General features: G+C 54.9%; 1 protein-coding gene across 2 annotated transcripts in view; it reads right to left on the bottom strand.

The window, feature by feature from the left end:
* Positions 1-1,680: 1,680 nt before the first annotated feature.
* Positions 1,681-22,075, bottom strand: part of CYP46A1 (cytochrome P450 family 46 subfamily A member 1) — a 32,371-nt gene continuing 11,976 nt past the window's right edge. For both annotated transcript variants that reach the window (XM_023256212.2, XM_045060504.1), the window contains exons 4-15: positions 20,102-20,175; positions 19,538-19,624; positions 14,286-14,424; positions 13,488-13,598; positions 12,484-12,634; positions 12,238-12,300; positions 10,215-10,287; positions 7,604-7,688; positions 7,052-7,162; positions 3,518-3,606; positions 2,636-2,702; positions 1,681-2,461 (exon numbers count right to left, since the gene is read on the bottom strand). In XM_023256212.2, the coding sequence (XP_023111980.1) occupies positions 2,294-2,461; positions 2,636-2,702; positions 3,518-3,606; positions 7,052-7,162; positions 7,604-7,688; positions 10,215-10,287; positions 12,238-12,300; positions 12,484-12,634; positions 13,488-13,598; positions 14,286-14,424; positions 19,538-19,624; positions 20,102-20,175 (1,218 nt within the window). In that variant the 3' untranslated portion in view covers positions 1,681-2,293. The remainder of the gene's footprint in view (positions 2,462-2,635; positions 2,703-3,517; positions 3,607-7,051; positions 7,163-7,603; positions 7,689-10,214; positions 10,288-12,237; positions 12,301-12,483; positions 12,635-13,487; positions 13,599-14,285; positions 14,425-19,537; positions 19,625-20,101; positions 20,176-22,075) is intronic.

The raw sequence follows: 22,075 nt of genomic DNA, 5'->3' as shown, positions 1-22,075 counted from the left end.
GGCTCAGCAGTGGATAAGTAGCTGCTAAGTCAGATGATGGTAAAGGCAGCTGGAAGTTTCCAGAGGGAGCTGACCCCTCCAGACCCCTCCAGGCAATGTCAGGTCACGCCCCTGGAATGCTAAGCCTTGGTAGCCTGTGGGCCTTTTAGATGGACAGCGGAGGAGGTTCTGTCCTGTGGGGGCCAGGCCCAGCCATGGCAGGAAGCGCAGGGCATGGAGTAGGGGGTGCCGGTGGAGACTGGGGGGCTGGTGGGGGTGCCCAGGGGCTGTGGGGCTGCTGTGGGGCTGTTGGAGAGCTCCAGGGGGGGCTGGTGAGCCTCAAAGAGAAGCTGCAGAGGGTGGGGTGTAGTGGTCCAGGCAGGGCAGGTCCCTGGGAGCAGTACAAGGTTGAAGGCCCAGGGACGAGGCAAGAGGAAACAGCGGCATTTGGGGGGCCGTGGGGGGGAGCTGGGCAGAGACCATCAAGGGGCGGGTTTGGCCACACAGCTGGAGGCAGAGCCCAGGCACACGGGTTCTGAGAGCCACGGGACATTCTGAGCCCCCTCCCCCGCCCAGACATGGGACTGGAAAGGGGAGGGAGGGTGGGAGTGTAGTTCGATCGAGGCCCTCCGCCCAGTGCCCAGTTTGGGCAGAGAACCAGGGGAGCGGGACTGTCACTCTACAAGGAACCTGCGGCCACAGAGGCATCCTGGAGGCTGGGCGCTCTGCCCAGAGGCTCAGGACAGACTGCAGACGCCAGTTCCCTTGACCCACCTGGGCTGGGGAGAGGAACGGGCTCAGTATCCCCACCTCCCTGAGCCTGTCACTTCCTCCCCTGAGCCTCAGCTTCCTCTCCTGCTAAATCGGAAGGTCCCTCAGCTCCAGACTGCTCAAGGACTGAGGAGGAGCTGAGGCAAAGCGAGGGTTGGCCCAACTCCATTCCATTCCCCTCCTGCTATGGAGAGCGGACCTTTCCAGGGCATTTACCCCAGGCAGTGGGCATAGGCGTGTTGTTTTCTCTGCAGGAAGACAGGCTCCCAAGTACTGAGGGAGAAACTCAGGGGGTCCTTTTCCTTGGATGGGCCCAGAGGACATGGCTGGCCCAGTACCTCTTGCCCTTGGCCACCTCTAGGCCCCGGGGGAGGAAAGAAGGGCACCTTCACCCACCTACCACTGTCGGGGTTCCAGTTTCACCTCCTGGGGCTGGGCCCACAGGCCTCCTCCGACCAGGTCGGGAGGGGAAGCATTGTGCCAGAAGGTGCAGAGGAAGCCAGCAGGGGTGAGGCCGGGCGTGCAGGCGCTCAGATCCACCAAGCCGTCCCCAAGAGAGGTCCTGGGGGCTCTGGCCTGTGTGAGGCCCTCTGGGGTCCCCAGCACCCTTGTTGGGAGTAGACTAGACCCCACGGGCCCCAGGGCCCCGACCCTGTCAGATCGAGCTCTCTCAAAACCCCGTCTGTAATCCCAGCCTCACACCGCACCCAGGAACATGGCCTTGCACATAACACAGGGAACTGGCTTCTACTAACATAGAGCCCTCCTGGTAACCTGGGCGGCCTTCTCCTGAGACGGCACCATCTGGGCACCTTCAAGGGAAGCTTCTGGAGCTGCACTAGCCCTTAGACCAGTCTCGATATTCCTCTCATTTACAGATGAGCAAACTGAGGCCAGAGCGCTCTCTGGCCCGGTCCGGCCATTCATTCATGCAGTCAACACATATTTATTTGAGCATCGGCTCTGTGCCAGGCCAGGGCGGCTCGGAGACGAATCATACACAGACCTGGCCCACGAGGCACTCACAGCCTGGCAGGGCAGCTGGTCACATCAAAGGACACTCACAATACAGTGTGGTCAGTGTGGTGTTAGAGGTAGCACAGGTGACCAAGGGAGCACAGAGGAGGGGCCCCTGGCCCCGCCGGGGGTGGCAGGGAGGCCTTCCTGGAAGAGGTGACACCTGAAGAGGGTTTTAGGAAGTGAGCAAGAGTTAGGGTGTGTGGCAGGGGGAGTGGCCTGTGCAGGGAGGTGGGGGTAAGAGATAGCACATCTGGGGCGCAGCTGGGAGTTAGGTTCGGGGCGGGGGGGGGGGGGGCGGTCCAGGAAGGGCGTGAAGTTAGCACTGGACCGGGAGCTTAAGGGGGAGGGGGAGGGGGAGGGGGAAGGAGGAAAGCAGGTGGTGATTGGCAGGGGGGCCCGCTGGGAGCCAGCGTGGAGGGTGCCCCTGAGGAAGGGGGCAGGGGAACAGGGTGGATGGCAGCGGGATTGCAGAGGAGTGTGGGTGCGGCCCTTGCCAGAGGAGTCCCATCCACCCCAGGCCCGCTCAGCAGGGTGGCGGGGGTGCGGGCTGCCAGCCCCGGGGCCGCAGAGTGCACAGCACAGGGTCGAGCGGCTTGAGCGTGGCCTGCTCCTGCAGCCCGTATCGCTGTCCAGGCACCAGCCGGAACTCGAGCCTCTGCAGCAGCTTGGCCATGACCACCTTCACCTCCATCTGCGTGCAGAGGTGGGGAGGGGCGGGAGGCAGGCGGCCGGAAGGCAGCCGGTGGGCGGGGCCCCGGCTGGCCCGGCCCTCCCCCACCCCGGCGCCCCGCCCCCGGTCCCCGAGCCGGGCTCTGCCAGGCCTCCTGGCCCCAGGGTGAGACCCCGCCCAGCCCTGGCCTCCTACCTGAGCAAACTGCTGTCCGATGCAGGAGCGGGGGCCCAGAGAGAAGGGGAAGTAGGTGAACCTCGGCCTGCGGGGAGAGGGCTGTCAGGAGGAGGCGGCCCCGTGACAGTCCTGCCCCGGCGGGTGACAAACCCATCCCTTGCGGATGCATGGCTTGGGGCCACGACTGGAGTTTGCACCCACTGAACACATCCAGGGCTGGCTCTGTCGCTCTGCGTCAGCATTTTGTCATTTTATCCTCCTCTGGCGCTTTCCAGAAGGAGCTGTTATTATCCCCAGTTCACAGCTGGAGGGACTGAGGCTCGGAGAGCCAAAGCAACACCCCCACCCCCACCCCCACCCCCACCCCCACCCCGGCTTCTCTGCCACTTCTATACTTGGCCCGTCACACGTCCAGTTCTGGGCAGAGGCTGGGTCTGGACGCAGGTGGTCGGTCCCTGGGGCCTGGCTGCCCCCCCTACCCCCCCCCTACGTCCCACTGTAGTTTAAGGCATTTGCCCCCAACGCAGCCTTCAGGGGGAGCCATCAGTGTTCCCATTTCTCAGGACCATCAAGGCAGGGGGAGGTGCAGCCCCTGGCCCGAGTCCCAGAGCTTCCCAATATAGGGGACTGGTTATAAGTCTGGGTGTTAAAACCAGTCTGAGCTGGGCTCCAACCCCAGCTCTGCAGCTACTGACTGTGCATCTTTGGGCAAGTTACCTTACCTCTCTGAGCTGTGATTTCCTCCCCACAAAAGGGGGCGGAGTGGGGATGGCAACTTCCTCACAGTGATCTGGAAGGCCATGTGGGCTCAGGGGTCATAGGCGGTCCAGCCCGCAGGTCACTGGGACCATCCTTCTCCCACCAGGCCTCCACTCGCACACAGCTTGAAGAGGGACTTACTTCGGTGCTTTGGGGCTGAAGCGATCGGGGTTGAAAGTCAGTGGGTCCTCAAAGTATGTGTCCATACGCCCCATGACGTAGGTGCTGAACTGCAGGGGGAGGAACTGCTTGTCTCTGGTTCCAAGGATAGGCACCCTCACACCTCCCGGATCCACTGTGGTCACCCAACGGGGCGACCAGGAGCAGAGTGGCCCCCCTCTACTCCACCCACCCATCTGGGCCAGTGTGGGATTCCACTGGCTCCTGGCAAGTGTCTAAGACAAGGGAAGGGGCAGCCCAGTGTGCCAACAAGGACCGGCTGGGTGTGTATCTCATTCTATGCTTGGTCCCGTGCTACAGGGGGCCAACAGTTAACCCTGTTTTACAGATGGGAAAGCTGAGGCTCAGAGAGAGGTTTGTGGCTTGCCTGGAGTCACTGGGCAAGTAAGTGGCAAAACACATTCAAACTCAGGTCTGCTTCGAGAGCCTCTTCCTCAAGATCTCCAAAAGCTGTCATTCAAAGTTCCTTTTCAGCACAAGGTTGCTTCTGCGGCGGGGTTGGGGGGGGGGGGGAAGAGGGGGGAGGGAAAGGATCTGCAGGCCCCACTGGCCTTATGATATGCGCCAAGTTGCCTCCCGACTGAGGGCAGTGTTCTGTGCCCCTGGCCTCTGTGGGCCATACATGCCCCCTATAACTGGTGCCCTGGGTGCCGACCTCGGTCTCATTACTCCTGCACCAAAGAGTTCCCTGGGCCCACTCTGCCGCTGGTTCTCTGGGCTGAGAGTACAGGGCAGCCAGAGCGGAGGGAGGGCCCGGAACCGTGGGAGCATAATAAGGTGGAGAGGTGTCCGAGGTCAGCAAAGGGCACCTACTGTGTGCCAGGGATATTTACCAGACATGTGATGACCATTGTTCTTCAACTCGTCTCAGTAAACTGTGACTCAGGTATCATCACCCCAGCTTATGAGGAGGGCACTGAGGCCCAGAGGTGAGCCGGCCTGCCAGAGCGGGGTGGGATTGGAGCTGGGATCTGCCCACTCAAGGCCCACATGGCTACCCGCCTGCTCAGCTAGATATAAAGGCATTCTAAACCACCACCTGGGTCATTCAGGCAGGTGGTATTGGTGCTGGGGTGTTAGAAAAAAAAAAAAAAGAGCAGATACACAGAATAAAGACCCACACATCATGAAGCTTTGATACGTGCTGGAGAAGGCATGGCCGAGCCCTGGGAAAGCCAGGGCTTCGAGGGGGGAGAGGGCTGCCCAATAGATAGAACCAGAACATGTTATTTTCCTCTGTAAAAGTAAAAATCAGGTCCTGGGGTAGGCTGAATTTTGTCCCCCTAAAATCCTTATCTTAAAGTCTTAGCCACAGAATGTGACCGTATTTGGAGATAGTCTCTTTAAAGCGACAATTGGGGCACCCGGAAGGCTCAGTGGGTTAAGCATCCGACTTCGGCTCAGGTCATGATCTCATGTTTCATGAGGTCGAGCCCTGTGGCTGGCTCTGTGCTGACAGCTCAGAGCCTGGAGCCTGCTTCGGATTCTCTGTGTGTGTGTCTCTCTCTCTCAAAAAAATTTTTTTTTAATTTTTAAAAAAATAAGGGGCGCCTGGGTGGCGCAGTCGGTTAAGCGTCCGACTTCAGCCAGGTCATGATCTTGCGGTCCGTGAGTTCGAGCCCCGCGTCGGGCTCTGGGCTGATGGCTCAGAGCCTGGAGCCTGTTTCCGATTCTGTGTCTCCCTCTCTCTCTGCCCCTCCCCCATTCATGCCCTGTCTCTCTCTGTCCCAAAAATAAATAAAAAACGTTGAAAAATTAAAAAAAATAAAAAAATAAAAAAGTGGCAAGTTATAATGAAGTCATTGGGGTGGACCCTACTCCAGGATGACCGGTGTCCTTATGAGAAGAGGAGATTAGGACACAGACGTGCACAGAGAAGATACCCTGTGAGGACAGGCAAGAAGGCGGCCATCTACAAGCCAAGGAGAGGGGCCTCAGGAGAAATCAGCCTTGCAGACACCTTGATCTTGGACTCCCAGCCTCCAGGACTGTGAGACAGTACATTTCCACTGAGAAGCGCCCCCTTCTGTGGTGCTTTGTAATAGCAGCCCCAGAAAACGAATACAGATCCCTACCTCACACTATACACAAATTCAGTTCCACGTAGATAGGGACTTAACTTGAAAAAGAAAATTGTGATATTGCCAGATGATGATGTAAGTGACTATGCTGAGCTCATGATGGGGTGGGGGTGGGGTTCCCTAAGACAAAACAAGAGAACAGACCCCTGAAAAATTAAGAACTTTGGATCATGAAAAACACTTTAACAAAGAGAGGTCACAAGTCTAAAGATGACATTTGCAACACGCATACCTGACAAAAGATTAATATATGAATTTTTACAGGGGGGGGCACCGGGGAGACTCAGCCGGTTAAGCGTCCGACTTCGGCTCAGGTCACGATCTCATGATTCATGAGTTTGAGGCCCGCATCAGGCTCCGTGCTGACAGCTTGGAGCCTGGAGCCTGCTTTGGATTCTATGTCTCCCTCTCGCTTTCTCTGCCCCTCCCCCACTTGCACTGTCTCTCTCAGAAATAGATAAACATTAAAAAAATTTGTTTAAATGAACTTTTACAGAGAGCTCTGCACAGCGTTGAGATAACAGCGCCGCAAGCCTCACTAGTAACCAGGAAACTGCAAATCAAGACCACAGGGAAACACCTTCCTTGGGCTTATTTGATTGGCAAAACCAAGAAGCCGGACCACAGTCGGCATTGGGGAGGATAAGGAACAGAGCTAGTGGGCGTCTGGGTTGGCATGGGTGTTCTGGAAACCACTTTGGCCCTAGTTTACCGAGTCGAACGTTGAGATGCCCCACAACCCAGCCCTCCCGCCCCCGTGTGCACAGTGCGTCGGCCACACGGGCAGGAGTGGCAGCCGTGGTGCTCGGGAGAGCAGGGAATCGGGCAGCCCCCAGAGATGCCTGCTGACCCAGAATGGATAACGGGGTGGCAGTCTACACACGGCAGAGAAGTGAGGGCCCGCCGTCCCAAAGCAATCCCAGGACATATTATCGTGTGGATGGACACGTGTCCACACACACACACACACACACACACGGAAAGGCGAGAGGTTAGTTAGTAAGTAAAAGGGGTGGGTTTCTGAGAGGTCATGGTGCATGAAGGGACACCTGATGGGGGAACAAATGAGTGAGCGTGTAAACGGCAAGTAAAGGAGAGGTGGGGGAGAATAGTCACCCTCCGTGGGGGAAGCAGGAGAGGGGTCAGCTGTGAAACGGGGCACTGCCTGCCGGCTGTGTGACCTCAGGAAAGTAACGCAACCTCTCTGAGCCTCAGCACCCTCAGATGTACACAGGGCGCCTCCCTTCCAGAATCGCCTGCTGTAACCTCACACTGGACAGGGTGAAAAGGAAGAAAGTCCTCACGCGGTTACGGTGAAGCTCATGACAGATCCCAGTGGTGACAACGGGGCCACGGATGTCCCGACCTCAGGGCTTGGCCACCCCGGGGGAGAGCAGACAGGGCCCGTACGCACCAGGAGCGGGGTGTTGCCGGGGACTCGGACCCCGTCGATCAAGGTCTCCTCCTCCAGCAGGCGAAAGGTGCCCCACGCTGGCGGGTACAGCCTCAGCGACTCTTTGAGAACCTACAGGAGCCACGTGGGGAGACGAGGAGAGACGTCAGAGACCCCACAGAACGTGCCGGCGGCGTGCCCCAGACCCACCCTTGCTCCAGCTCGCATTGCTGACTGCGCACCCACGTCCAGGACTGGGTCCCAGAGCCCCTGCAAAGTTAGCCTCATGTTCTTGTCCAACCCCTGCTGTCGCGGAAGGAGGAACCGAGGCCCCAAAGGAGAAGGAGGTTCCGGGCTCTGGCCGAACTACAGCACCAGAGCCTGGTCCCGCCCCAGCGACTCTGCTGTCATTGGTCTGGGGCAGGTGCTCACGGGAATGATTTTCAGTCTCCAGGGCTGTTCTCACGGGCGGTGAAGTTAGAGAACACCCACGGGAAATGGTTCAGGGGGGCAGCAGGCCTGGCTTGACGAACCACCCACACGTGCCCAGAAGCTTCTCTCCTGCCCCCACACCTGGGACAGATACTGCAGCCTCCCCAGGTCGTCACAGTCAAGGTGCCTCTTAGAACCGATGACCTCGTCCACCTCGGCCTGCAGCCTGTCGGGTCAGACAAAGACAAGCTCGTCCCCACGGAGCGACTGCCCCCTATTAGTCTTTAGAAGGAGGAAGGGAAGGAAACGCGAAGAGAGTGGCCCGGAGCTCCCCTCCCCCCCCAACCCTCCTCCCACGGCCCCCGGCTTCATCGTTGAAGACATCCAGGAACCATCACGTCCAAAGCAAGATGCCCAAGCAGTTGGGAATTCTGTTCCAGGGCCTTACAGTCTCCCCCCTCCCTGTTCGCCGCTCGGAACCGGCCGCAGGCAATAAATGCACAGAACAAGGTCTTTGCACAGAGAAGTGCGTCGCAGCCTGGTTCACGGCAGCCGACAGCCGGAAACAGAATGAGCCTCGCGGGGACGCCGGCCGAGCGAGCCTTAAGATGTGCGCGGTGAGGCTCGGACGCAGGCCCGAGAGTGGATTCGGACCACTTCACGCCCGTTCGGAAGGCTGTAATCCAGAGGCAGAAAGCCACAGGTGTTGGCAAGGATGTGCAGAAAGCATCGCCCTCGTGTCCCCTTGGTGGCAATGTAAAAAGGTGTGCAGAAACCGAAATGGGGAATTAGCATGCGCTCCAGCAAGTTCTCTGGAGGTCTATAAGCCCCCACAGCGAAAGCAGGCTCTCACAGATACTCGCACACCCAAGTGCTCACAGATACTTGCACACCCAAGCTCATGGCAGCGTTATTCACAGGAGTCAAAGGGTGGAAGCCACCCGAGCGACCCTCAACAGCCGCGTCGGGGAACAAAACGTGGGGCGTCCGGACAACGGACCGCTATTCAGCCTTAAAAGGGAAGGAAGTTCTGACACCTGCTGGATGAACCTTGGAGACATTATGCTAAGTGACACAAGCCAGACGGAAAGGTCAATTACCGAATGATTCCAATTACATGAGGTCCCTCGAGGAGTTAAATCCGGAGAGACAGAGAGGAGTATGGCGGGGGGGGGGGTGTCCCCAGGGGTGGGGGGCTGGTGTTTCACGGGGACAGTTTCAGTTGGCAGTGATGGAAGGTTCTGGGATGGGGGTGGCGATGACTGCAGAGCAGCGTGAAGGTGCGTGACGCCACCGAACTGTGCGCTTAAAAATGGCCAGAAGAGAGATGCCCGGGTGGCTCAGTCGGTTCAGCGTCCGACTTCGGCTCAGGTCGTGATCTCATGGTTTGTGAGCTCGAGCCCCGCGTCGGGCTCTGTGCGGACAGCTCGCGGCCTGGAGCCTGCTTCGGATCTGTCTCCCTCTCTCTCTGCCCCTTCCTACTTGCAGTCTCTTTCAAAAATAAACAAACATTAAAAATAATTTCTTAAATGATCAGAATAGGGGCGCCTGGGTGACTCAGTCGGTTCAGCGTCTGACTCTCGATTTCGGCTCACGTCATGATCTCACGAACCGTCAGATCGAGCCCCGTGTTGGGCTCTGTGCTGACCATGCGGAACCTACTTGAGATTCTCCCTCCTTCTCTCTGCTCCTCCCTCTCTCTTTCTCTCCCTCTCTCTCTCAAAATAAATAAATAAACTTTGTTAAAAAATAAGATAAAAGGTGAGGGGACACACGACCTTACAAAAAATTATTGGGGTCGTCAGGCAAAAATGTTTTTAAAAAATGGTCAAAATGGCAAGTTTTGTGTGTGTGTGTGTGTGTGTGTGTGTGTGTCGACAATATAAAAAAAAGAGTGGACTGGGAGAAGAGGCGATGTGATAAAATACGCGGTGAAATTCAGTAGTTGATCATGAACTGCCTCCCGGGGGTGGGGCCCTGTGGTGGAATTATTACTATATTATTATTATTATTATTTCAACTTTTTGGCTTTTTCCAAACTTTTGTAATGACCACCTTACTGTAATATATGTATTTAAAACCCCAATCAACTATTTTATATTCTGAAGCGACCGTTCACCTCCGCCCTTGTACGCTGCTGATTAAGAACGGTAATCAAGGCTCGCCCCCCATCCCGAGCTCCCACCCCCAGGCCTGTTGGGGCTTTTCGAGTGCTTTCACTGTTTGTCTTCAAGGAAACCAGTGGCCCAGCTCCAATGCCATTTCCCAGGCACCCCTCCTCTGTCTCGCCAGCTGAGGACAAGCCCTCCTACAGCACTTAGTTGGACTTCTGCTGGGTCCTCAGTGCCGGCCAGGCGCTGAACGCAGCATGGGGAGGGAAAAAGAACCACGGGCCCTCGCTTCTAGTTTCATGACTGAAATAGACTCCAAGCAAATGGTCCCAGGAGGAAATGCATTCACGAGCTGGGAGGAGCCTGGGAGGGGAAAACGCAGAATGGCTACTTTAGGGGCATGAGAAGGCTTCTGCGGGGGTGGACAGAGTTCTCCAGGAGCAAAGCAGGGAGAGGAGCGTCCGGAAGAGGGACTGGCATGTGCAAAGGGCCTGGGGTGAAGAGCAGCAGGACACATTGGAGGAGGCTCGGCCGTGGGGGGCCGGAGCAGGTTGTCTTCCGGGAACAAGACATCAGACAATCCCTTCACCGGCTTCAAGGGGAGTCACTATCCCCACCCCCCGAGCCTCCCCGCTCCATACCTTGCCAAGATCTCGGGCTGGCGAGACAGCTCCATCACCGTGAATGCCAGATGATTGGCAGAGGTCTCGTGGCCTGCGGGAAAGGAGAGTGGGGCTCCACACGGGACTGCGGGGCTGCTGCTGGCCCGGCCCACCCGCCTCTGAGCCCCTGAGCCCGTGGTGGCAGTTCAGGCCCTCACGTCTGCGCCCTGCAGCTGAGCCGGGTATACAGAGATGAAGGAGACAGGCTGCCCCCGTCCACGTCCCCTGTGCCAGCCAGTGTCGTCCAATAAACAGCATTTGCCCGCACGCATCCGGATTTCACACTCCTTCCTTCAACCATCCTTGAGCTTTGCCTGGCCTGGAGGGGTATTCATCCCATTTTGTAGAAGACAAAACTGAGGCTGAGAGTCGAGTCTCTTAGCCACAGGATAGGACCTGGGGCTCAAGTCCAGCCCACGGCCGGTGTTGTCCCCAGGCGACGGGCGCCACCCTTGAGGCCTGGAGAGGTTGTACTTGTAGCTTCGAGGAATAGAGCAGTGGGTGGCTTCCCCTGAGAGGGCAGGGGGTGTGCAGGAGCGGGAAGGCCACTCCTGAGTGCTGGCACCATCCGGTCAAGTCCAAGCCCCCCAGCTGGCCCGGGAGGGGACCACCTGAGTTACGTGCATTTCCTCTGAAGGGGTAAGTGGTTTTACCAGGTGGCACCCACCGCCAGCCTAGGGGCCCGGGGCCTCCTGGGCTCGAGAGCAGGGCCTACACCTTTCAGTAAGTGGGTGCTGGGAAGTGAGGCTGCCTGCCGTCCTGCACTGCGCCCCACGGTGTCTGGATGCAAGGTGCGGGGGTGGGCCGTGAGGTTAGAGGGAGATCATTAAACCCTCATTGGAGCGCTGGAGGGAAGTCTGGGGAGCGCCTCCAGGCCCCCATTTTAGAGATGAGGAAACTGAGGCCCAGGCCACAGAGCCGGCCTGTGGAGAAGCCACATCCCAGGAGGAACAGCTGGGTTCCTGGCTTGCAGGATGAGGCCAGCCATTGTCCGCTCAGCAAGCATTTTGGCAAGTGCAGGGAACAGTGCCCTGAAGTCCTGCTCCAACTCAGACATCGCTCTGGGGCTCCCGGGGTATCTGTGCCCACAGTGCTCCACACTGGGAGGGCCCTCTTCCACCCCCAATCCCCGCTCAGGACAGCCTTCCTCCTCTTTCATCTTGCAGGGGTGCATGCACCCGCCTCCGAAAATCCACTGGCCAGCAAAATCCCCAATTCATTCTGTCTGTCCACCTCCACCCTCAGACCATGAACTGTCCCTCGTCTTGTCCGCCCGCCTCTGTCTTTTGTGCCCAGCGTTCGCGTATTTGTTCACTCATTTCATCCACTCTGTACGCATCCGTGCTGCACTGGGCCCCGGGAACACACAGGGAGCAGGGCATAACCCCTGGCTTACACCGAGCATGCAACCCGGTGAGGAAGATGAACCTTCTAGAATCGCCACAGATAAGTCTGTGGAGTAACCCTGTGAGTCCTGGGGGCAGAGAAGAGCTCTGGGCACCATGCAGAGCTCCAAACTGGGAGCCTGATGCAGTTGCACAATCACTGAGGGCTTCCCAGAGGGGGAGGCACTCAAGGGATCGCCGAAGGAGGAGTTTTCTAGATAAAGAAAGATGCTCAAGAAATAGCTCACGAGCAAAGGAATGAAGTTGCTTGGGGTGTCTTTTTGCGCTGGTCTAATAAAGGCCTCTGCCCCACAAATTCTGAGCAGGATGGAGCCTTGAGTGTACACGGTCAACCTCTCCTGAGCCCCAAAAGGCAGTGTCACGACCTGTCACAGTTGCCACCTGTGTTGCCAGGTCAGCGGCTGCCGAGGGGGCCTCCTGGACCTCCTTGAGCAGAGAGAGGCCTTCCGTTCCTCTATCCCAGCCCCTCCATTCTGCAGCAGAACTTTGCTGCTCAGATAGCCCGAGAAATCTCCCAGAGTCAGAGTTTAGGGGATGCCTGGTTCCCACCGTTTCTGCAAAGCCCCGAGCCCCCGGTCGCCACTGGAGCTACCAACCAGCAATGAAGAAGGTGACGAAGTTGTCCAGCAGGATCTCATCGTCCTGGGCCCCCTCTTCAGCTGGAAGACAAGGAGGGTGTCAGGGTGACACTCACACCCCTCGCCCCCTTTCCCCGTAGCTCAGCAGAGAACCAAATGCCCTTCTCCCCAGAAGCCAGACCTGGAGTCAGGGGTGATCAGTCACCCTGACGGGTGGCACCCTGATGCCCGGCCCTCCCAAGGCCCCCGCGGGCGCCCTCGAACCTTTGAGGATCTGTGTGAGGATGTCGGCGGGGACGTCCTCCCCCCGCTTCAGGGCCTCCCGGCGGCGCTGGACCCAGTCCTTGCCAACCTGGCGCAGGAAGCGAACGCTTTCCCGGATCTCTCGGAGTTTCTTCCACTTCCCTGGCATGAACTGAACGAGAGAGCTCCCGCTCAGGGCGCCGACCGAGCACGCGCGTCTCCCTCTCCCGCTCCCCCGGCTCCGAAACGACTTTACAGACCCACAGCAGCACCGGCGAGCTGGGAGGTGGGAAGATTGTGAGAAAATTCTAGAAAAGATAAAGTGGCCAAGGAGACTAGACCAAGGTGGCAGGCTGAGCCTAAGCATCGACTTCCCCTTCCTGCTCCAAATCCCTAGATAGGATGGGAAAGATGCCTTGAAAGACCCACATCGCACCGGAAAGTAACAAGGGACCCCTGAAGGGGGCAGGTGGCTAGGACCGCGTGGAAGGAGGAAGCCACGGCCAGAGGGAATCAACTGCTGAAAAAGATGGGGTGGCATCGGGGGGCTCCAAGCCCAGAGGCTGAAGTCCCAGGGAACAGGAAAGGGCCCTGGGCATCTGTCTGGGAATCCATTCGAGTACCACCTTTCTCCCTCCTCCCTCCTTCATGCCTAGAACAAGGAAGTGATGGCTGGAGCTGCCGCAGCCATCTTATAACAATGAGGTGATGTGCTGGGGACAGTGGAACAGAAAGCTAGAAAATTCCACAAACATCTGACATTGTGGCGCTATCGCAGCCATCCCGGATCGCCTGCCTCAGGGTCATTTTACGTGAGAGAAAGACGGACTCCCGATTTACTCAAACCACCTTGAGTTTGAGTCTCTCCTTGCGGCGATCTACGCAGATCCTAACTGATGCGGAAGTCACTTGGGTCACACCGGAACTCCAAACCCATTCTGGAAAAAGGTCCCTGGAGGGGGTGCTCTGGCAAATTAGCACAGAGCTATGGTGGCTGGTCCTCGGAGGGGGTGTGGAGACGTTACCTTCGCCAGAGTGTTTCGAGATGCAGTGATGCCCTCCAGGATCAGTTTCACCTTCCGGGACAGAGGCTTCTGGGCACCCAGCAGCATGCCTGTCTCCATCCCGAAAGCTGCCTGGGGGAGAGAGGGGGCCGAGGTCATCCCTGGGGGTGGGGTGGGAAGACTGGAAGACCCAGCACGGAGCCTGGGGCCGTTCAGCTAGAGACCCAGGCGGCATGGGCCCTGACCCACGACGACTCCAACCCCGTGGGATGCAGTGACGACTACGGGGCACACAGTAGCCACCCCACCACCCTTGGCTTCCTTCCATGACAAAATGCATTTGCCCTGAAATGCAGCCTTCCTTGCTGGCCCCTCTGCACCCAGCCTCCCAGTGAGCTGTAGAGCGACAATGACTCACTGCGCCTGCACTCCAGCCGCCGGGGCTGCCTAACCGTGCTGGGAGTCCCTGGGCCACCGCCGAGCCTGCCAGGTGCAGAGCCAAGCCAGACCCAGGGCAGGCGCCGAGGGGGAGGTAGGCTTCGAGCCGGGAGCCAGGCAGCCCTGAGACCCAATCCTGCTCCTGCCACTGACCAGACACAGGCCGGTCCCCACACCTTTCGGCGTCCGGCGTCTGGAGAGTGCATTCGTTGCTGTGGTCTCGAATGTTCGAGGAGACAGGGGACTCCCCACCCAGAGAAGGGGCCGATGTTGGGGGAGCAGGAGGGAGGGCGAGCGCAAGGAAAGGGAAGACAGAGGGAGGAGCAGTGGTGGGCCCCGGGTGGCACCGCCCCCTCCAGGGGCCCGCCGTGCTCCGGTCACCTTGGCCAGGATGTCCATGGTGGTGCAGGTCAGCATGTCCTGCATGGACACCGGGGTCTGCCCATCCGCCTTGGCCTCCAGAATCTCCACCAGCTGCTCCGCCTTCTCGTTGAACGTTTCCATCAAGCTGACCAGGGAGCTGGGGAAACAGCACAGCTGTCAGGGGCCTCCAGGACCAGCCCAGTCATCCCGCGGCCCCTCTACGTGGGGGGACCAGTGGGCAGAGTGGAGGTGGCCGTCCCTTGAGGCCTGGCTCCCAGGTTGGGGTTGCAGTCATCAAACCAAGCCCTGGGGCTTCGCCATCCCCCTCAGGACGAACGCTGTCCCTTTGCCTTTGCCTGCATGGTTCCACGGGTCGTTTGCCACGGGGCCCCTCAACTCTGACCTCCATTGATCGTGGCAGTGGAGGGACTCCAGGCGACACAGGGTGGGAAGGGAAGAGAGGCCTCTGAGTGCCCCCTGCAGCTCAGGACGGGCTCACTGGGGTCCCAGCCGTGGACCCCTCTGCTCGCACCGCCCACTCTCCTCACCTGCCCTGTCCCGGTCGCCACCTGCAGCCTGCTTTTCCATTTCATTCCCTGTCCCTGAGCAATCACAGCCCCCAACTCTGCATGGAAATGAGTCCTCGGACCCAGAACTCCCACAGCACTCCTGGCCCGGGGACAGCTACCCCAGCTTGTCGCCCGAACACAGAGCCTAGGGAGAAGTACGGAAGGACACGCTCCAAATTCACAAGAGATGGTGACCCCGAGGAAGGGAGAGAAGGGAGGTTGTTTCTTGGTGCATTACGTGTTTCTGAACTTTTACTAAGAAAACCTGTTGCTTTTGTAATCAGAAGTGATTTTTGATGTTACCAATCTGGGTAAAGGGTACGGGGTGTTCTTTCTCCTATTCTTTCTTTTTTTTTTTTTTAATTTTTTTTTTTTAATGTTTATTTACTTTTGAGACAGAGAGAGACAGAGCATGAACGGGGGAGGGTCAGAGAGAGAGGGAGACACAGAATCCGGAGCAGGCTCCAGGCTCCAAGCTATCAGCACAGAGCCCGACGCGGGGCCCGAACTCTGGAACCGCGAGATCATGACCTGAGCCGAAGTTGGACGCTCAACCGACTGAGCCACCCAGGCGCCTCTTTCTTTTTTTAATTGTTTTTAAGTTTATTTATTTATTTTGAGACAGAGAGCACGAGCTTGAGCAGGGGAGGGGCAGAGAGAGAATCCCAAGCAGGCTCCGTGCTGTCAGCGCAGAGCCCGACATGGGACTTGATCTCACGAACCGCGAGATCATAACCTGAGCCAAAACCAAGAGTCAGATGCTTAACTGACGGAGCCACCCAGACGCCCTTCTTTGTCCTATTCTTATTCTTGAAACTTATTCAGAAATTTGAAATGGTTTCCAAATAAAAGGTTCTTAGAGAAAATGGGAGGAAAGGGAATTTTTAATCAGGAAAGAAAATCGCTCTTCATTGCCCGTCCACCGGTCCTGCCCTGGCTCCCGGCTCTGTGGGGCCCCAGCATCCTTGCTCACTGCTGCCCAGCCCCCACCCAGCCACCTGCAGGGTTCACCCTTGGCGGCCTCTACTGAAGGCACCACTCTGCTCCAGTCCCTTGCCAACCGAAAACACTCCAAAGCACCTGTCACTCTGAACAGTGTGGGGAACATCCTTACATGGACACAGAGGGAGTTTGTCATGTTGATGCCCACCTGCAGCTCTGTCTCCTGTTACCATGGCCTTTTAGCGCCTCTGCAGCACAACGTTCCTTCCCACCTCAGGGTCTTTGCACATGCTGTCCCCTCTGCTGGGGGTCTCTGTCCTCCCACGCTCCATCCCTAAGCCCTGTTACTACTCGCACACCTGCCCGCTCTCCAGATGGATACTCGAAAGCCACTTTCCCAGGAAAATGTCTCTTAAAGCCTCAAGTAGCCCTTATACATGCTTCCGTAGCTAGTTGACTTCTCCAGGACACTTACATGGTTTTGCAAGTACATATTTATACGTGAGATTATTTGTAGTTGTCTTCTTTTAAAAGGTTGACTGTTTGGGTGGCGCATGGCTGACTGTCACACTAACACTGAATCTCTTGTGGACGTGACAGATATAAAATGTTGGGCCGAGGTGTTTGCAGTACGGTAAAATCCCAACCCCCTTGTTTTGTTTGTTTTGTTTTGTTTTTATTGAAATGGTTGAGACCAAGGCCTTCCAGTAAAAGTAGTAATCTAGAAAAGCAGAAACTGGCAATTTATGGTCATGATTTTATTAAGAGTATATGATGATGTTCTGCGTAGATACTGGCTGGAGAGGACACTCACCAGAGGGTTCTATTTTCTCACCGGTGAAGGCGGATTCACCAAGAACTCTACCACATTCACAAACACAACCGAGCGGGCTCCCAGAGCTTCTTCATACAGCTTTGTGAACATTGCCTTTCTAATAAAACAGCCATCTCTTAGATGATTACCTTATTGTGAGACACAAATAAAAATGTGTGGTGACATCAGCCCAACAGTGTGAACATACTTGATGCCATGGACTGTGCACATAAAAATGAGCCAGACGGTATGTGTATCTTAACACAATTTAAAAATTTTTAAATAAAAACGCCTATGAAAGCTCTTAATAAAACACAAAGTGCTGTTCGAATGTGAGGTCCTACGTGCTGGGGATGGTTCACCAAGACAGAGATGCTGGTATTAATGTCATGACCGCTGCAGGAAGTCAGCTGGTTAGAATCTATAGCCTCAAAGCTTCCTGCGGGCAGCAGCTATATCACCTTGGCTGGCTCTTGTAACCCTGGCTCTTGGCACAAGAATGTATTAATTGAAGGCCTCTTTCTAGTCTGTTCCTCCTCATTCTCACTCCTGGCAACTTTCCAGTGAGGACAAGACTATCCCAATTCATTATTTCATTCATATTTTCATTCACGCTATGGACTTCCCGGAGAGCTCACAAAGGGCCAGGTGCTGTGCTGAGCGCAGGAGTCCAGGGACAGGGTGCGTCTTCTGCCTTCTGCCCACAGTCTGGTGGCGAAGGTGGGCCAAATGAGAATCATTGCAGTGGGTGTGACAGGAGCCATGCTGGAGGCATAAACTCAGCCTCAGAGGATCAGGGACTACAGCTCCCTAACAGTGACATCTTAGCTGGGTATCAAAGGAGTCACAGGAATTTTGCAGGGGAGCACACAAGGCAGAGAGAAAGGCAAGGACATAGGCAGAGATGCCAGAAAGAGCCCAGATGTCCCAAAAGATGGAGGAAAGAGGGTACAAAGGCTGGAGGGGTCTGGAGGCCAGACTGGGGGTGGGTGAAATCTGACCTTCATCTTTCATGTGATAGGGAGGCTTTGAAGGCTTCAGGATAGGAAAGTGATGTGAATTTTAGCAAGATCTCCCCAGGGGTGGTGAGGTGGATGCATTGGAGGAGGTAGGGAGGCCAGGGAGGTTGTGATGAAAGTCTAGGTGATTATGTATATACAGTCAGATATAGTCAACCACAGATTATGCACTAACTAGTAACTTAATGGTGGAAAAACCTGGAGGACGCTGTCTCCGACAAGTGAGTGAAGTTAACATCTCCTGCAATGAGGCAGGTCAACAACGCAGGTCTCCTAATATGATGCCCTGAGGACACAACACCAGTTCTGTGCCATTCCTGCCTAAAAGGCATAACCCGAGACACACAAAATTGATGGACGTTCTACAAAACTGGCCTGTAATCTTAAAATCAGGGAAGTCAGGGAAAGACAAAGATCTGTTCCAGAACAAAGGAGGCTTATGAGATGTGGGAACTAAGTGTAACCTGTGATCCGGGGTTGGACCTCAGACAAGGAAAAAAATAGCTATAATGACAAGGACAATGACAAGACTCGAATGTGGATTGTAGATTAGATAACTGTATTGGATTAATGTTAAATCTCCTCATTTTGATAACTGACATCCAAAATAATGTCCACGTTTTTAGGAAATAAGTATTTAAGGGAAGGGATCACAATGTCTCTAACTTGCTCTCAAATGGTTTTAAAAGAACACTATATTAAAAAATTGTAAATATACACACACACACAAAGAATGATAAATATGTTTATATATGCACATCCAGAAGAAATGATAAAACAAATGGTGATTTAAACAATAAACAATAAGCGAACCTGGGTAAAAGATATACAGAAGTAGCTTAGACTGTTCTGGAAATTTTTCTGTAAATTTGAAATTATATCCAACTAAAAGATAACCTTTCTCAAAATGTTAAGCACAGAGTTCCCCTATGACCTGGCAATCCCATCCCTAGGTATGTACACACTCAAGAGAAGTGAAAACATACATCTACACAAAAGCTTGTACACAAATGTTCATGGCAGCATAATTTGAAACAGCCAAGATTGGAAACATCGCAAATGTCTACCAACTGATGAATAGACAAGCAAAATGTGGTATGTCCATACAATGGAATTTCATTTGGCAATTTAAAAAGTGAAGTTCTGAAAGAGGCTTTAGCATGGATGAACCTTGAAAACCTTCTCTCTGAGTGAGAGAAGCCAGACACAAAAGAAATGTTGTATGAGTCCATTTACAAGAAATGTCTGGAATACGAAAATCCATAGAAATGAAAAATAAATTAATGGTTGCCCAGGGCTGAGCCCATTGAGGGGAAATGGGGAGTGCCTGCTTTTTGGGGTGATGAACATGTTCTAAATTTGACTGTGGTGATGGTTGTTCCATTTTGTGGATAAGTAGGTAAAACATATGTTATAAAAACCACATATCAATAAAAGTTATTTAGGGGCACCTGTGTGGCTCAGTCAGTTGAACATCTGATTTTGGCTCAGGTCATGATCTTGCAGTTTGTGAGTTTGAGCCCCATATGGGGGCTGTGTCAGTGGGGAGCCCACTTCAGATCCTCTGTCTCCCTCACTCTCTGCCCCTCCCCAACTCATATCATACTCTCTCTCTCAAAAATAAATAAATAAATAAATAAATAAATAAATAAATAAATAGTTATTTAAAAAATAAAATGTTACTAACAATGAGAACACTAATAAGGAAAATAAAAAGCCAGAGGAGGAGTGATGATGTCTGAGCAGACAAGTTCTTGGGAGGATAAAGACCCCATCCCCAGGCATCAGTGTTACTCAGCCCTTGATGGCTAGCCCCTTGTCCCCCCAGCAGCCTGCCTGGCTCTCCCCTCTACCTTCAGCCTGGGCGAGGCCCCCTCCTGTGAAGACCTCTCCCTTCCCAAGACCCGCCATCTTGGATACACTCACCTGCGGCTGAAGGCTAAGTCCATGACCCTGCGTTGCTTGTGCCAGCGCTCATAGTCACATTCTGACACCAAACCTTGGCCAAACAGTCTGGGGGAGACAAATGCTTGATGTGAGAAACAGGAAGGGACAGGGGGACCGATGGCTTGATGGGGACAGGGTCAGCTTTGGGGATGATGGAAATATTCCGGAACTACACAGTGGTGATGGTTACACCACACTGTGAATGGACCAAATGCCACTGAATTGTAACTCCAATGTGGTTAAAATGAAGAATTTTGTGAATTTTACCAAAAATAAAAAATAAAAGAAATACAAAAGAAATGGGGGTGATCATGTGCACCAACCTTGCAACCCCCACACTCCCGCCTGCTATCCACAGGGGAAAGAGGAGAAGGGAGGTGATAATGACGAGAGCAGCAGCCACCATTTATGGGGCACCTGTGGTGTGACTGATAGCCAGGGCCTTGGTCTTCATGCTATACCCAATGCCCTGGGCCCCACGGGCTGCCTGCTTGCAGCCAGAGGCATTCCTGGCCTCTCCCCCAGCCCCTCCGCATGCCTTACCTCTCGCCAAACACGGTCTGGATTGCGTGGTACATCTTGGAGTCCTTGTTGTACTTGGTTGACATCAGGAACTTCTAAACATCCCCAAAAAGCCAACGTGAGCTCATGTACCCATGAGACGAAGCAAAGGATTCGGCAGTTTTCTGGACTCTTGTGAAACACGCCCCAACAATCACCACTGACCGGGTGCCAGCTGTGGTGTGAACACCTCAATCCGTGCAATCCCACCTAACCTTCCAGAAGTCCTGTCTTCAAGCAATAGCATCTTGCTTGGGGGTGAGGAAAGTGGGGCAGAGAGGGGTGAAGTGATATTCCTGTGGCCACTCAGCTGGAGTGGCGTTGTGGGGGGTCCTCACTTCCATGCCCATGCACAGATCTTGTACCACACCACCTTCTAAAGCAGTGAGAACAAGAAAATGCAGGTGCTGCTCTGAAACCAGAATAGGGAAGGGGAGAAGCCTGGAGGGAGCGCTTCTGGGACACAGGAGACACACTTGGCACAGGTTCAGGGGCTGTTAGTGCCAACCCAGCCATGGAAGCCAAGGAAGGCTTCCTGGAGGAAGGACCAACTTGCCTCGCCACAAACCGGATGGTAGCAATAATAACATTAGCTGATGGCCCTTGAGCCAGCATAGCCCAGGGGTTAACAGCTCAGACCGTGGAGTCAGCTGGCTTGAATTTGGATCCGGGCTCACCATCTTGGCTTTGCCCTGGACTCACTTCATGACCACAGGCAAGTTACTCTGGGGAGGTTGCTGCAAAGGGTAAATTTGTTCTACGTGAAAAGTGCTGAGAAAAGTGCCTGGCACACAGCACGTGCCCCGTAAATGTCAGGTGCACAACAGCACCTGTAGCTCATTTAGTGCTCGGTCAATCCTAAGATGTGGGTGCTGTGTTTATGCTCATCTTACATATGATGGAGAAACTGAGATTTAAAACTAGCCCAAGGTCACACACACGGTGAATGGTGGAAACAGGATTTGAATCCCAGCAATTTGCCATGGCAGAGAGGGAAGAGAAGGCTGTGATCCAGCCAGGGGAAGCCCAGGCCACTTGCTGCATTCAGGCAGAATGAGAGGTAGGGATGGGCATGAGCGGGGGCTGGATCCCAGAGGCCTGCCTTCTGGCCCCCTGAGCTTCATCCTGTGGGCACTGGGAATCAGGAAGATGGTATCTCCATTGTACATTAATCCAGGGGCTTCTGGTATCTGGGAGCTTAGCTCAGGGATCTAATATCAATTTTTCAGCTAAAAGGAACCCCCCAAAATGGCTGACCTTGGGGCATGAGCCACATCCTGAGAACCCCACCCCCACCCCAACACTGTCATTTGTAAACGAACTTTCCTCACTACCCATGCCTGAAGTCCCCATCCCCATGGCAGTAAAGACCCACCTCCCAGGTCCCTCTCAAACATTCCTAAATTGTCCAAGGTCTGGACCAACCCTCCCAACCTAAAGTGAGGAGTCCCCACACTGAGGCACAGCAGCCTCAACACAGGCTCTAATCAGGTGCCCCCAAAGTCAAGGGTCCCCATGCCTGTTGTCCCTGGGGCTGGAGATCCTTTGAAGGCCCAGTGAGCTGGGCTCTGGGATGTGAGGAGTGCATGGGAGCACCCCCAGCACCTTCTCTGCTGTCCACACTGGCAGCACACTTCTGCCCACTAAGGGATAACTGCTGGGGACTTGTCCTCCTGCCATAAGTAATCAGAAAAATACGCATAATGCATGAAATATCTGTTTTCAGACACTGAGCAACAGGAAGTGGAGGATTGTGAATCCTAAAAGAAAGAAAAGGAAAAAAAAAAAAAGATATGAGACCTATGACCGAAGATTACTCTAGCTTTCTGCAATTTCAGGATAAAGGCACTAAAAGATGAAACTCAAATATAGCCCCGTAGGCTTTCCAATTTGATGAGACAGATCAGAGTCCAGACATACAAGAGGAGGCTAGAACTTGTATGTCAGAGGACCTGA

This window comes from Felis catus, chromosome B3 (genome assembly GCF_018350175.1).
Source record: "Felis catus isolate Fca126 chromosome B3, F.catus_Fca126_mat1.0, whole genome shotgun sequence".
NCBI lineage: Eukaryota > Metazoa > Chordata > Mammalia > Carnivora > Felidae > Felis > Felis catus.
Note: the sequence above shows the minus strand (reverse complement) of the source record. Positions and strands in the feature narration are given on the sequence as shown.